Source organism: Thunnus albacares, chromosome 1, assembly GCF_914725855.1.
Source record: "Thunnus albacares chromosome 1, fThuAlb1.1, whole genome shotgun sequence".
Classification (NCBI taxonomy): Eukaryota; Metazoa; Chordata; class Actinopteri; order Scombriformes; family Scombridae; genus Thunnus; species Thunnus albacares.
In genome coordinates, this window is record NC_058106.1 from 30,680,886 (window position 1) to 30,696,602 (window position 15,717).

At 37.5% G+C, this 15,717-nt stretch overlaps 1 protein-coding gene across 1 annotated transcript in view; it reads left to right on the forward strand.

Annotated features, from left to right (window-relative positions):
• Positions 1-15,717, forward strand: part of LOC122984305 (A disintegrin and metalloproteinase with thrombospondin motifs 7) — a 91,124-nt gene that overhangs the window by 31,169 nt on the left and 44,238 nt on the right. The window contains exon 9 of the mRNA XM_044354670.1: positions 8,182-8,326. Coding sequence (XP_044210605.1) covers positions 8,182-8,326 — 145 coding nt within the window. The remainder of the gene's footprint in view (positions 1-8,181; positions 8,327-15,717) is intronic.

Consider the following 15,717-nt stretch of genomic DNA (forward strand, 5'->3'; position numbering starts at 1 on the left):
ATTCAGCTGCACCCATTCCAATACCTAAACTCTCATGCATTGATCTGATCAGATACTGTTGATCTGATGTGCTCTATTTTTCTCAAATTCAAAATCTAGATACCAAAACTTTTACTACATGGAACTAATTAGAATCAGTCTTATGTAGGGTATCATGAGGCTGTAATTTCATAATACTTCTTAACTATAAGTGGAGACCTGAATACACCACCATTCTTCTCAGGCTTCATTAACCTTAACCTGAGGACAAACCAGTTAGCAGTTCCTGCTTAAGAACTGGTCTTTTACTGGTCTTTTGTACACAGAAGCCCCTTTTGAACCACAAAGTTCCAGGATTTTTGCAATCAGAGGAACTAATCTCTGGAATCAAACTAGAAAACATTTAACGCCTTTCCATTTGCGTTTCCACCACATCTGAAGAACTGTTTAGATTATGCAAATTACACCCATGGCGGATTTCGAACAACTTAGGCATTCGAAACACACTGTTCACACATGAGGAAACAACAATACAGCCATCCTGTTGTTTCATTGTATTTACTGTTGCGTGACTCTGATGGTTAGATGTAATGAATGATTAAAAGACTCCAGAGTGCCTGTCTCCACATAAAACAATTTGAAGAGTGTTTGATGGTTATTTACTTCTTTAGAACATAATGTTTTATATGTCCTTTTCACTCACTTTGTTCTCTTTACCGCTGCTCCCTCTCTCTCTCTCTGAGTTCGTCAAAAGTTTCTTGGTTTCCAGGGAAATCTTCTGCAGTGAGGAGCTGTGCGCAATAGTGATCAGAGCCACTATGGCTGCACTTGTTGTCCTCTGCGTGTCCATACCACAGCTAAAGGCGCCTTTAGACTGTGCAACAACAATCGTAGGTTTATTGCATGTCACATTGTAAGATACCTATAATAAAATCTTGGTTGCAATCTGTGTCAGACTGTACGATATCAATATGAGGCATGTCAGATAGTGCACTCACTTTATGGTGAATCTTAGCACTATGATGTAAATACAAAAAAAAATTGATGATGAAACTGCAGCAAAAACACAAACTTTGTCTTTGTTTCACCTTCATTATCTTGGTTTTTGTGTGCCGTGGACGTATTAAGGAGAATGACCGTGTTTTCTCCCTAAACTTTATTTAAAAAAAACTGCACTTACAAAATATCCAGCCAGCAGATTCTGTGTCATTTCATATCGTATTCTAATTGGTTGGTTTGTAGATGTGGGCTGTAGCACCGGTCAGTTTATGAGAATTTATCTACAAATTTCTGACACTGTCAGAATTTTGCCTCAGGCTGTCTTTGGTCGCCAAAGCCCCACCATTTTGGATTGACAACCAAAGATTTTACAACATTTCTCTCACTATTGTCAACTTTCATCCCAGGCAGCTCAAATTTGCACAATATAAAGGGGCCTTAAGGGAAAGGGCAGGAAATCTCTCTTCTCTTTAGTGGTGGAACTCGGCTCAGTCAACAGAATCCCTTTCCATCTTCAGAAATCACTTAGACGTACCTCTTCTGATAGAACTTACATCTTATATGCTCTTTCTCCATCTCTCAATCCTTAATGTACTAGGCACTTATATGTTACTGTATGCACCTGCAAGCCTTGTGGCACTTGTGTCAGGTTGAACTAAGTGCTGAGGCACTTCTTCTTGAAGGCCTCTCCTTGATCTACTGTCTAGCTTGTATTGTACATCGTTTGTACGTCGCTTTGGGCAAAAGCGTCTGCCTAATTAATAAATGCAAATGTAAATGTGAAAGGCTTTTCTCAGTTTAAGTACATGTTTCTGCAGCTCTTCATTACACCACTTTACCTGTACATAACTCCATCTTTTTTCTTCTTTTTTCTCACAAATAAGAAGTGAGCTGCTAAACTACTTTTTTGGGGGTTTTTTTGGGGTTTTTTCAACTACAGTTGCATAAGTTCATCTTTTTTTCTGAGCATATCTCATTTTTTGAGCATGTACACTGAACATGTAATTAATTTTTCTGGACTGGTTACAGTACCGCATTTTGGTGACCACCCAGAATTCATAGAACGGTAGTTACATCTTTAACTCTTGTTTTTGGTACCAAAGTAACATCATGACCTCAAAAAGACCTATGAAAATAACAGAATGACTTTACTGAGCAAAGGATTAAGGTCACTGTTGATTCCTTAAATTTGGTAATTTGAATGTTTGTTCATTTTCAAGGAGTTTAGGAGTTTAAATGCCATTTTTTAGCCTACAGACAGTATGGTTGTAAAAGCATGTAGTTTTATCTATAGTTAGTTTGTTGGTTATTTATCCGTTGTGTCATGCACATACAAGTGTCCAGTTTACATGGACTTACAATACACCAAAATGCAGTTGCAGTGGTGAAACATTTGTCAAACACAGACAAGAACAAAAGTCTTACATCACATTGCAAACAAAGCACTTTCTGTACCATGCTCTACAAATAACATCAACCACACAAAAGGTTCCCTTCCTGAAACACAGCTCAAGTTTCTTATAATCATTCATCCAAGAAAACTCATCAGAAATAAAGAAAAATTTACTAAATATTGTAGCCCTTAAAGTGTTGTATAATGAGCAATAAAAAACACCTTTTCTCTAAACTTCTTATGATTAATTCTTATGTATATTCTTTTATATATCTATCACAGTACTGTGTGTGTGTGTGTGTGTGTGTGTGTGTGCCTGTCTATCAACTACACGATCACTATACAAGTCTCCAGCTGCTACCGTCACTAGCACAGTGGGTCTGGCCTCAACAGGACATGTGTTGAAATGTCTGAAATATTTCACCAGAGTTGCCCCAGTTTCTCAGCTCCAAGCATCTGGAATTCATTTAGTGGGTGTTCAGCTACTTGACAGCATTGGAGCGTCTTGACTCCATTGTGGACAAAACAGGGCCCAGCGGCAATATTTACAACCCGTGGGAGTTTGCAATACAAAGGCCAGTGGTTTTGTGTGTTTGTATGTGCATGTCTGAGTGATGGTTATTAGTATGAAGACAGACAGAGAGCTGTCTCGGTCCTGAAAAGCACTACTTTCCTCTGTTTCAAATGGAAGTTTGTGTAAAAAATGTGTGGCTTGACTATGTTACATAGGACTATAACTTTTAGCATGCTGGCATGCTAAATTAGCCATAAACTGAAATTGTTACTGTCAGTCCATTCAAAAGTTGTTTATATATTTCAGTTGGACCAAAGCATCAGACAGACTGTCTGCCTACATTCACATGCTGAAAGCCAAGTTGCTACCATGGCTTACAATTAGGGATAGTTAAATTATTCTAATGGACATCTCCTGTAAGAGTACCATCACATAATGAAGAACTAGTTTTCACAGCCAGGAGCCAGAGCTGTGCTTGGTACAGATATCCATGGTGCCGAGTAGATGAACAAAGATGATGACTTCAGTGATTCCCTGATTTTCATCTAGCGCCACCAGCAGCTCAAAGTTTTTACTTATCCATTACAATATCTCAACATCTACTAGATGTATTAGCTTAACATTTTGTGCAGAAATTCATGATTCCCAGACAATAAAGCTTTATGTCTGGGGACTTACTAGTCCCAGTACTGAGGTTAACATCTGTGGTTTTAAGTAAAATATGCGACAACTATTGGATGGATTTCCTTTAATTTTGGTGCAATAACCCACGTTTCCTACGGTATAAATTGTAATAACTTCTGTGATCCTCTGACCTTTCATCTAGCGTCGATTATCAGGTCCAATACTTTGGTTTATTTCCTACAAAACTAATGACATTCCCATCAGCCTCAGCTGTACTTTGTATTGAGAGCAAGTTATCAGATATAAGCGTGCCAATATGCTAAACTCACCATGTTAGCATTGTCATTGTGAGCATGTTAGAGTGCTGACTTTAAGTCTTGTTTCCTTGCACAGGTATGGGTTTTATTACTGCTAATAAGTGTAGCAGTGCCACAGACTGAATGGAAATGTTTAATTAATTAAAATCTGTTTACTGCTGACGGAACACAACAGACATGAGACGTCAAAGAAAACAGCCACATTTAATTTGTATGTGATCCAGAATAAGTTGTCCTACATTATAACAAAAAGCATTTATGAGAAGCATTTTCAATGACTGAGGCAAGAAAAGAGATCATGATAATATGATGCCTTATTTCCTAGCCACCCATCCCCATCCCCTTGCTTGCCGTGTCCCTGTTTTTGTTTTCTTTCTTCTTTCATCCTCTTTTTTTTCTTGTCTTTTGATCTCTAGCAAGGCACTCCAAAACCGCCAAATCACCATTGATCATTTTCTCCACACACATCTATTGTACAAACTACTGATATGTGTCTTCCTATCTCATTTCTCCCTTTTTTTTTTCTCTGTTTTATCTCTTTCACTGACTGCAGGACAAGGCTTCTATTGTTGTTGGCCTTAGTTGTCCTGCAGGCTTCTACTGCTTGTGCTGCTTTGGTCCGTAGGTGTTATTTTATGTGGAATGTAGAGGGTCACACTGAGCTGAGTGGTTTAGATATTATCACACAGACAGGCTACACATAAACACTCTTTAATATCCAGAGGAGAATTCCTACAGTAGAAGGCCATAGAGGCCAAGTTGCAAAAAAAAAAAAAAAGAAAAAACCCGACAACCTAATTTCATGTGAATTTAATTGCTGCTTTGGAGAGCCGTGGAAGCTGCTGAACGGTTCCAGTCAGGAGAATAAATGCAATTTTCATAATTAACCACAACTCATATATTGATTGTGAATTAATTTTGAGGTGTATGGATGGATTCAGGAGACAATTCATTAACGAGCATAAACATTTCCAGGAAAGCTGCCTTTGACAAAGGCTGCAATAGAACCGAATTTGCCCTCTGAGCTTCCTTTCAGTAAAGCCCATGCAGTCCAGAGGCACTCATGGAGAACATTTTAATTGCTGCTGTTCAATAGTCAGTGTGAGGTCATCTCATATTAATGATTTTTGGTAACTGCTAAACAGTCAGCCTCTGTATTATTTAAATCTGATGTGCTGTATATCTTCTTAATATCCTGGTTAACAAACAGGGATAAAGGGTTTTTCTACAGACATGTGATGGAAATTAGAGTGTAGAAGTGTAAAACTTAAAAATGTAAACATTCACATTGTTTAGTGAGTTGGACTAAATTGGACAAATTTTCTGGCAAGACTAACCTGGGGTGAAGTAGTTGTTTATCTCTGACTCATTCTTATGACTGCCTTAGAGTCCACAGTGTGATCACAATATGGCTTCACATGTGGAAGATATTTGATTCCAGTTTGTTTTTAATTTTTTTGGGTCAAAGAAAAAAAAAGGAGAATAAAAGAACACAAAATAAATTTGCACACAGTTTTTAATATAATATTTTTATTGCCACTGTACACACACAATGAACAGAAACATACCGTGTACATTATTTGTATCTCGTTAGCAGACACACAGCCCACTTATTCGATTTTAGCTTCTCACGGTACGTTTTCAGTCTTTACACTGTGCATTATCAGGGGAATTTAAGACTCACAGCATCACTAGGCCTGACTTGATGTTCATTTTCAACAAAGACATATGAACTAAGAACATCTGCACACTTAACACTGTCACCAGTAAGCCGAACTTTTTCCCCACAGCTGTGGAGTGCTGAGAGCCAAAGCTCAATGATGGGTCTTCCACAACATATCAGCTTTATTCAGACCTTTTTTTTTTCCATTTTTCCATGCAATGAAACTTTCTCACATTATATTCCAATTTGTTATCATCAGGATGATCCATGATCCCAAATAGCATTTTTTTAAAATTCTTTTTGTGAAACATTATCCCAGATTAAGAAGAGTTTATCGTACAGTCAAACTCACTTGAACTTTCCATCATTTGTACTTGAACATCCCAGTGAGCTCTTTAACACGGTAGCGCCGTCTGTGAATCTGACTTCATAGTCACAGAGGACTTTAACACTGATGTCCAACATTTTTTCACTTCATCACTCTTGTCATAGTAACATTACAGATCAGGACACAACTTTTTTTTTTCTCTTTTTGCTGCATGTGAGAAACAAACCTTAATGGACTGACTAAAACAAATAAACTATGACATATGAACATCTTCAGGTGTTATTGTAAATTACATTCAGCTTTACAATGCAGCATTAAATAAGGTCATGGATATTAATGAAAGTCATATCACGAAACTCACATTTATTTAATTACCACACGCTCATCACAATCCCATCCGAGCTCTCATTATGGAGATTTGAGTGTAGGCTCATTTTCTAAATGACGGCTCCAAAGGATCAAATGATTCATCTGGACATCAAAGAACTTGGTTCTTTGTTCTAGATGACATTAAACAAGTTCACATTGGAAGGCATTTGATACCAGCTGATACCAACAGGGCCTTTAAAGTGTAATTGTTTGTTTGTACAATCTGTAAATGCATGCCTTTTCTTTTTTCCAGTAGATTTTATGTATGTTGTATTATTGATATTATGCATTTTTGTCATCTTTACCTTTATGAACTGATTGTCCACACAGCTGCATCACAGGAAATAATACATTGTTTCCTTTGTGCGTGTACATTTAGCAAGTTATACATCATTAAAATGCTGTTGAGTTATTTTTTACTGTGTTATCATGTATCCTTGAGGTAATACAATGTGATGTTAATATATATTAACCTAATGAAACAATGTCGTGCTGGATTAGAGCATCTACCATATACGATAAATGCAAGATAAAATAGTGAATAGGAAGCTGAATATTATTCCTTTCATCAGTACAGATCACAGCCTTGTTACATTGAAGGAAATGAAACCCACTTATCCTCATCATTATATTCCTTCCCATAGCCAACCAGTCTATTAATATAACAGCGTGATACCATGAATTCATTTTCCTGGAAGAGTCCATTATAACAGAACATATTGGCCCCCAGTATTTTTTAATTGTTTTATCTATTATGGCCTCCCAAAGATTGAAATTGTGACCTTTCAATCAAAGCATTCCCTTCAAGCCAGTCAGTTTAATTTATGCCAGAACATGGAGCCAAAATACACAAGCTCTAATTACAGCCCTGCTATTAACTAGTCAGTGGAAGTGGTATGAATAGCTGTAAAAGCTTCTGGTCAACTGTAATTTTATTGGTAAGTTATAAAAACGTTTGATTAGATGATTCTATACTTTTTTGTGTTTTTACATGTTTGTTTCCAAATGTCATGGTGTGCTATTGAATATACTAGCCTAGGAATAGTTCTTACTACATAAGGATTACTGTTAAAGTGTTAACTCACCCTGATAATGTTTTACTTCACAATAAGAGATGAGGGGAGGCTAGTATTTGGATTTTGTATTGCCACCTGAGGCAAAAATTTGCAATCTGTGCAGCAATACAACATCCTCTTTTCTTAGACCCTCAGTGCGTATAAAGAAAAACTCCTCAAAAAAACCTTTAACAGGGAAAAAAAAATGAAAAAAACCATAGGAAGAGCAACAGAGGAGGGATCCTTCCTCCCTCCAGTGGATGTTGCAAGTACAGAAGAGATCAGATAGCAAAATTTCAGAAATACAGTATGGAAAAACAGGATGACAAAATAATATATGAATTAGAAGGATGTCAAGCAACTTCCAGTGGTAAGTGGTGTGAATAGCTTTAGTTTCTTGTCAACTGGACTGTAATTTCAGCAGTTTTGTTTTGCATTTACTGCTCTTCTTTGGCGTAAAAGTGGTAATTCAACTCGTTAATGTTTTATTTTAGCACTAAAAGATCATTGCTGAAGTGTTGGTCCATTACTCTTTCCATATTGTGGGGAAGCTGTCATTTGGATTCTTGGTGCATTTTAATTTTTTGTCTTTTCCACTATGAAAGCTGTCACTGACCATGTCTGCAAATATTACTATTCTACGATTTATTCCAAGCAAACCCTATTGCTTCTGCCAGAAATGTCAGTACATTACAAGATTGCTACAGAATATTTCCTGGAAAAGACCTACCTGTATTTAGGTGTTAAGAATAACAAAGAATAACAGTCAACCGCAGATAAAGTAGAAAATTGTTAGATCATTTTTGCAGATTGTTACTTTTAAAAGAAACTCTTTGTGTGTATGCCACAGAGGCCTTTATGAAGTGTGCTCAGAAGACTGTTTGTTTTTCTCTATTTCTTTTTTTAACTATCCACCTCTTTCCTTAACCTCCCATTACAGTCGCGGTTGGGGTTGGTGCCTTGATGATGCCCCTGTGAAGGATAAACTGTCTCTAAACTCAGTGCTTCCTGGAGTTCTGTACAGCGCTGCCCATCAGTGCCGGCTACAGTATGGATCTGGGTCCCTGCTCTGCGATGACATGGACGTAAGGCTCTCTAGAACAACAAATACATCAAATCTCCTGTATTCTCTGAACTTTTTTCTTCTTTTGTACTCATTTGCTCTTTTCTCTTGCTTTCTTTTGTTGTCCTTTTCTCCCACATATCCTTGGTTTGACCCTAAGCTGTCATAACAACATTTTTTCTATCCATCCCCACAACATCTTCCATTCCTCCCTGATCCCATTCTGTCTTCAGTATGTTTGGCTACTTTACCATCTGTTGTACCATGTTGCTCATATCCTCTGGAGTACACCAATTCCACACAGCTTGAAGATTATGCTTTTGTTGTCATACAATTTATACAACAAAGTGCTGGTTGCCGTTTAGTCTTATTCCACTTGGAAAAGTAGCAATTAAACCATTACAGTCATACCATTTGAAAAGCCACAAGACAAACAAGTGTTTGAAAAAACTGCATCTTAATTCAAATTATTGAGTGACTCATTAGTTATTGAGTCATCGACCTTATAATCAAACAATATCCTGCAGGAGTCCAGAACACAATGTTAATTACAGTAGAGGTCAATGCCCTTTCTTACCGAGTCTTTACACATGACTTCTGCAATCTGCTCTGTCCACAAAATGCACTGCATGGATTATTTTAATATATCCTGGGACTGATGACATCTTTTTTATCATGGATGGACAACATGCGAGCAGATTAGGTGCAGGATTACTGTCAGCAAACCTGTTGTCCAGCTTCCACCATGTTTGCACATTAATATGTGGTCATTACTCATGTGGTCCTTATCACCACTTGAACACACCTGCTGACCGGCTCCACAGTGAATTATGTCTCCAGGATTCCTGCCTCTTCAATAATGATCCAATGCACAAATTATGTCTATTTACAATATTTTTACCAGTCATAGTTCACATGCTAGGTTTGTATAAAAATATCTTCATGCTAGTGCCACAACGGTAAGTGGGTTTCAGCACTAGTACCAACACATACTATATATGCAGTATATGAATTACAGTACATGTATTGGTCCGTACTTGGATTAAATATTTTAAGCAATTATGGCTTGACACAGAAGGATGATCACTATATAATTTTATTTGTGAAAACAATGCCAAGTGTCAAAGACATTTCCAAACAGCATGAAGGAACAATAACAGAAAATGACAAAAAATAAAAACAAAAACGTGCTAATATGTGCTATTTTACCATTAGCAGTTCTTAACCATATTAATTCAGATACCACCTTAACAGTGGAATATGGCTTTTTAAATATTCAATCTTTGAGCAGCAAGTCTTTTAACTGTAATGATCTCATCTCACAATCTTACATCTCACCATTGAGGCCACCACAGTTAACACATCCTATTTTTTATAAACCTAAACAGAATGGAAACAGAGGTGGAGAGTAGCTCTGACTTTTGTGATAATTGTAAGACTGTGTTGAAGGCTGCATTCAGACTGACAGTATCTCAGCATTAGCAGACTGTAAGAGACTGCATTCCTGTGAGTGCTTTGCTAAGTAAATAGTACAACCTCTGATCTGTAGCCAGTAGGATTTTGTTTTGCCTCATGTTGAAGTACCTCTCAGCGGTTGTCTGAGGACTAAAGTATGTTCTTTCCACCTTGATTATAAGAAGCACCTTTTGATCACAAGTCAAAGATTTCATTACCATTACTGAATGTTTAACAAAGACAATTAGCATGTCACTGAACAGTGCAATCATTCTGAAGCAAAACCCTACTTTTGTGTGTTTCTTCGAACACGTTAATAGAGTTACGTTACTCACAGTTTGAGCATGTCTACAGCTTGGATCGGCATGAAACTCTCCTGGATCAGTACAAAAGATGAACAACTATGTTAGAAAATATCTGCTTCTTTGATTAAAAAGTCAAAGGTACAAGACTGTGTACATAAAGATTTTGGGGCAGAAGTTAAGTATGGCTCCCAATGTGCATTTCGGGAAGAAACAGCAAATCATCAAGCTTAATAGTCATGTACACCTCTAATGGCGGGCCTAAGCCAAAGATGACAGTGTTGAGAAAGCTGAATCAGTTCAAGTGTCATTTCTTGCCAAAAATTTAAGATGAAACATGTTTTCTCAGAAACAAAGTTGAAATGATTGAAGCAGGTGGTCATAATTTAAACCTATAGGATCGCTACATTATCTAGGAGATTCGTTATCATAAAAGAACATTTTTGAATGGGAATACAGAATGGGGGAAAAAACGTATGCGGAACCAGTGGCCCCCCACTTTACAACTCTATACGTGTCAAATCTCTTAAAATATCTACAGGCAGCTCAGCTTGGCCAGACAAACTGCCTTCCCTTTTTAGCACAGGAAACCCCCCTCTCCTCATTCATTAATTCTAGATGACATGAACTAGATTTAAACTCACCGCTTAAGCAAAACTGACATCTTGCTGTGTAGCTGGCGGTGGTGCACAACATGGCATGAGGCAATTACAGAGATTCAGGGGAGTTTAACAAGCAGATGATTAACAAGTCTCATTGTTTGATCTCACTGCTCAAGAACGAGGTATAGAATTGATGCACACACATTCTTTAACACATGATTTTCATATATTGACTCCTTATGGGGAGTTTCTCCTGCTTTATGTATGTGATTAAATCCTCTCTTTACCCAAAGCTTTGTGGCTGAAATGTTTGTAAGACCCCTGTGTGTTATGGCTAGGAGCAGATATAAATAATTTATATACTGCACAGCTCATGGGGCGAGAGCAATAGGAGCAGCGGAAGATTAGATAGATGGAGACCACACACGTATTTTTCCAGCAGCAATGTATTTCACTCAGAGCAGCCATATAATACACTTTGTTACCACATGTGCCGCTTTTACAAGCAGCTCCCCCACAATAGAAAAACAACCGTGGGATGCGTACAGATATACAGCACCATCGGCCTGCTCCTTTTAAAATCCACAAATTCAAGAAAACTCAATCCAGTCACAGCTTCCCCCTCACATATTTTGTTGAGTGAGAAATGTTGATGAGAAGAGCTGTGTATGTCTTGGGGTGGGTCCATTTTCCCTGTAAACAAACAGAGTTATATTCACATTTGGTGGTTCTCACCAAAACGCTTTGCATGAATCTTTGAGGCCCAACGTACGTGTTAAATACTTTCCCTTCTTCATAATACATTTCCACAGCCAATATTTATACTTTTCATCATTAATCCTGTATTTTTTACATCCATGTTTACATAATATGGCAGTCTTCTTTGTCATTTTCTAGCACATTGCTACATTTCGTGGCATGTTGCCACCATCAGCTATTGAGTTGTCATTTCACACCCATCATTTGATAAACATGATAAACACTTGATAAACATTTGATAAACACCGGTTTTTTAGGTAAACCATTCTCCAATTGACACGGTCTTTCTCTTTCATCTAGTTTCTTCCGTCCACCTACTTCTTCATGTTTCATGGCTAGCTTCCACTCCACATTAGCAGTCGGCTGGATTTATAGCATCAGCCACATGCGCACAAGTAGAACATGAGATACAAATAAAACAGGAAATGACTCATAAATGTATTCCTCCATAGAAGAGAATTCTTTTATTGTAATTGCACAGAGTACAATGAAATTGAGTAGCAATCCTGACATTCACACACAACAAACAGCAATTAAAAATAGACAAGAGTTGAAACAAGCTAAATATAGAAATAAAATATACATATTTGCTGTAACTTGTAAAACAGCAAGATATAAAACAATGAGATAAAAAAAGGAAAATCATTAGCAGCTGAGATATTGCACATTTGCTGAATTGCAGCAGTCCTTTATACAAGTAGTGCAGTTAGGAAAATGTACATACAAAGGTGCTGTTGGCATGTAGACATTTGTACAGTTTTGTATAAATGTAACTCTAAGTATTGTAGTGCTGATAACCACACAGTCATTGTCAGCATCTGGCAGTGTTCAGTTCTCACATGGCTCTGGGGTAGAAACTGTTCTTAAGTCTGTTTGTCTGTGATTTGGTGGACCTGAAGCATCTACCAGAGAGAAGCAGGTCAAACAGATGATGTTCAGGGTGAGATGGGTTTTCTAGTATGTTGGCTGCTCTATGGAGGCAGCGAGAGCTGAATAAACAGCTGATGATCTTCTGGGCGGTATTGTTGACCCCCTGAAGGGCTCTCCTGTCCGCTGCTGAGTGCCGTTAATGGTCACAATCTACAAAGGATACCTTTTTAAAATGGAATATTTGTAATCACAACATCTGACAGATGATAGGTCTGCTGTTTTCAGTAATATTGTAAAACAAATCCTCCAAATTAAACAACCTAATACATCGTTTGACTATGTGCACTCCAGAACGACACATAGGAGCATTTTCTAATCTAGTGCCCCTATCAGCAGTCATTTGTTACAAACCACTTTTGAAAAATAATTGTGTTTCTTTATGCAGCAATGCCCAGGTTAAGGTCTGGGTAGATTCAGGCACAAAAACACTTGGTTAGGTTTAGGGAAAAATCATAATTTGGGTTAAAATGATCACTTTGTTAAAGGCATACTATGCAGGATTTGGAAGTGTAGACTCACACAAAAATAATCCCCCGAAATCATCACTTATGACCAACTTGAAGTGTGAGGTCATGTATGTATCTATAGAGACCACGTATTTTCTTTTTTTTTTGGAACATTTTGCTGTTTTCAAGACATTTCTGGGCGTTAACCTTTGGGCAAAAGAACAGTAGGTCATTCCGACATTATGATCTAATGATCTAGAGTGTAAATACAACCCAACACAAAAACCTAAGAAATGCATGACAAATGTTTAGGAAGAATTCCAACTGAAAGGCTTTTCATTTGAAACAAATGTCACTACATTTAATACCTTGGCAGAGTGCAGAATATTTTACTGTTTATCTCACTTCTTACTTAATTAATATATTCTAGATAACAACCATCCGCAAATCGAGTGCAATCAGTTTTTCCTATTAATTGTGCATACAGTATGCCATTGCTTTACATATATTTTATAGTCTTATTGAATTAAAGCTTGCTTTGGTTTTTAAATTTACCTCCAAACTTGAGTTTGTTCCAGAAACTACAACTAAACTACTATTCTCATATTCACACAAAGCACAAACCAGGAACCAGAAATTTAAAATGCATGCCATGGTGATGATTATGTCCATAACAATAGCTTGCAGCCTTCTTGCACACTTCTGCCCTTCAGCCATTGCTGCAAATCCTTAACTGTTCCTGCTGCAGCTTCAGGAAATGGATTTAAGTCACTGGTTTGATACCATTTCAGATATCAATGTTCTACCTCAAAGGTGTGTAGGAAAATGCCAAAAATACTGTATGTCAACAAAGAAAAAGGGGGAAGCCATTTGAACGCAAAAGTAAACTTTCTGCCTTATTCATTTCATCAAGAGTTTATCATTTCTTTCCATTTTCAAGTAGTCTGTAAGGGCGGAAATCCATTCAGAACCTTTGGAAAAAAGATGTGAAGAATTGTTGTGGTCCTTCATGTTTGGTCAATAGTTATTAATTGGTTAATGTATTACACCTGTGCACTCAATGGTCTCAATCAAATACTGTTTTACCCTTTGTTGTGTGAACCTCCTGTCTATCACCCAAAACTCCAGACTAAAGCTCTATGTGATGACTTTTTCACAGTAAAATATTTACTTTGAATTGATCTCAGTGTTGTATTAGACAGATGTAATGCAGGTTTTTGCTTTTAACTAAAGACCCTTCAGAAATGCACATTCTGATCTGCTGTGTGCTGGGTATTACACTGGGATGAAAATGTTGTGCTACCCAAGATTATAATGCATTCGTCAATAATTAACAGAACTGATAAAAATAAAAAGGTTTTAGGGCGCTCCGGTGGCTCAATGGTTAAGCTGTATACCACATAACTGATACGTCCACGGTTCGTTGGAGGTCATACTCCTCTCTTTCCCCCTGTGTTTCCTGTCTCTCTCCATTGACTCGAATACAGGCAAAATGCCCCCAAAAAAAACAACTTAAAAAAATAAAACAAAACATGTTTTCTCGATCAAGGCAGCACACATGTGAACTGTCTTGTGTAAAAGGATACAGTTGTGAATTGTGACCATCTAAACAGGTGCTGCTCTTAATGCCAAGTTTCACATTGAGATTTAAACATGAAGTTACATTGACATTAGCTTTGTTAACCTGTATAACCTTCCACATCTACATACACTCCAAGGGCTACACTTCATCAGCATCAGTGGCACATTTGTGTCTTTGGTTAAAGGAATTTCGTAAGTTGCTTGAAACCTGGGTGGTTTGGGGACTATGGAGGGTTTGTCTATTGATTGGTTTGTTTTTACATGCAGTGCAGCCAGAGGATGATGTCAGGGCAAGCCCTGTTAAACCTCCTGGCAGAGGTGGCTCAGCTAGCCATCTGTAAGGCCAGGAAAAATCAGATAGAGGTTATGGGCTAGGTTAACCATCTTTACATCAAAATTCCTGTGGAGTGTGTTGTTCCATCACTGTGACCTTTCCATTTCTTTTGAAAGTAAATCTCTGCTTTGAGAATTTTGTATGATTTTGTATGATATTGTATGATTTCCCAGCCTTTATCTTTATGCTGTCTGAAACAAACACTGGAGATTATTAATTGTAAAAGAAGTTAAATAATGTACACAAATCACTGCTAATTATTGCATTCGGAAAGTTCAAATGGTCAAATCATTTACATTATTCTAATCTACAGGATGAAGATTTGGACCAAAATGCAAAATGTCCTCCGTATATTCATCAGAAATGTCAAACAAAACAACAAGAATGGGCCTAGACCATTGTACCAATCTGCCCGAGAACTCCTTGATAAACAGTGCATTTGACCTTTTGGTGTTATCAGTTTTCCCAGACACACATTTTAACAGTGTGGGAAATAAACACTTTCTCATTTGTCTCTTCATTCATTATTGCAACAAATATAAGCCAGACCTTTTTCTGTCTTTTTAACACCTCACAGATCTGGTATTGCTGTCGAACAGGGGATAAAAAAGGCAGTGCATATCTGCTTTGCCGTTTTGAATCTACAGACAGGTTTCAAAAATTTGTTCAAAAAAATATTTAATGCATGAGCTGTTACCTGTGATTACATCAGGCACACAGTTCAGGCAGAAATTATTAGGAAAGTGGCACCTTTGTTGACTTGTACTGCAGCACATTTGATTTTAAATTAAACAATGACCTTATGTTTAAAAGGAATAGTTCCATATTTCAGCTTTCTTGCCATGAGTGAGATGAGAAGATCAATACCTGTCTGTACGCTAAATATGGAGGTAAAGGCCACAAGCGGTTAGCTTAGCTTGGCATAAAGACTGGAATTGTGGGGTAACAGGTAGCCCGACTCTGTCCAAAGGTTCAAAAAAATCAGCTTACCAGCACCCTAAAGC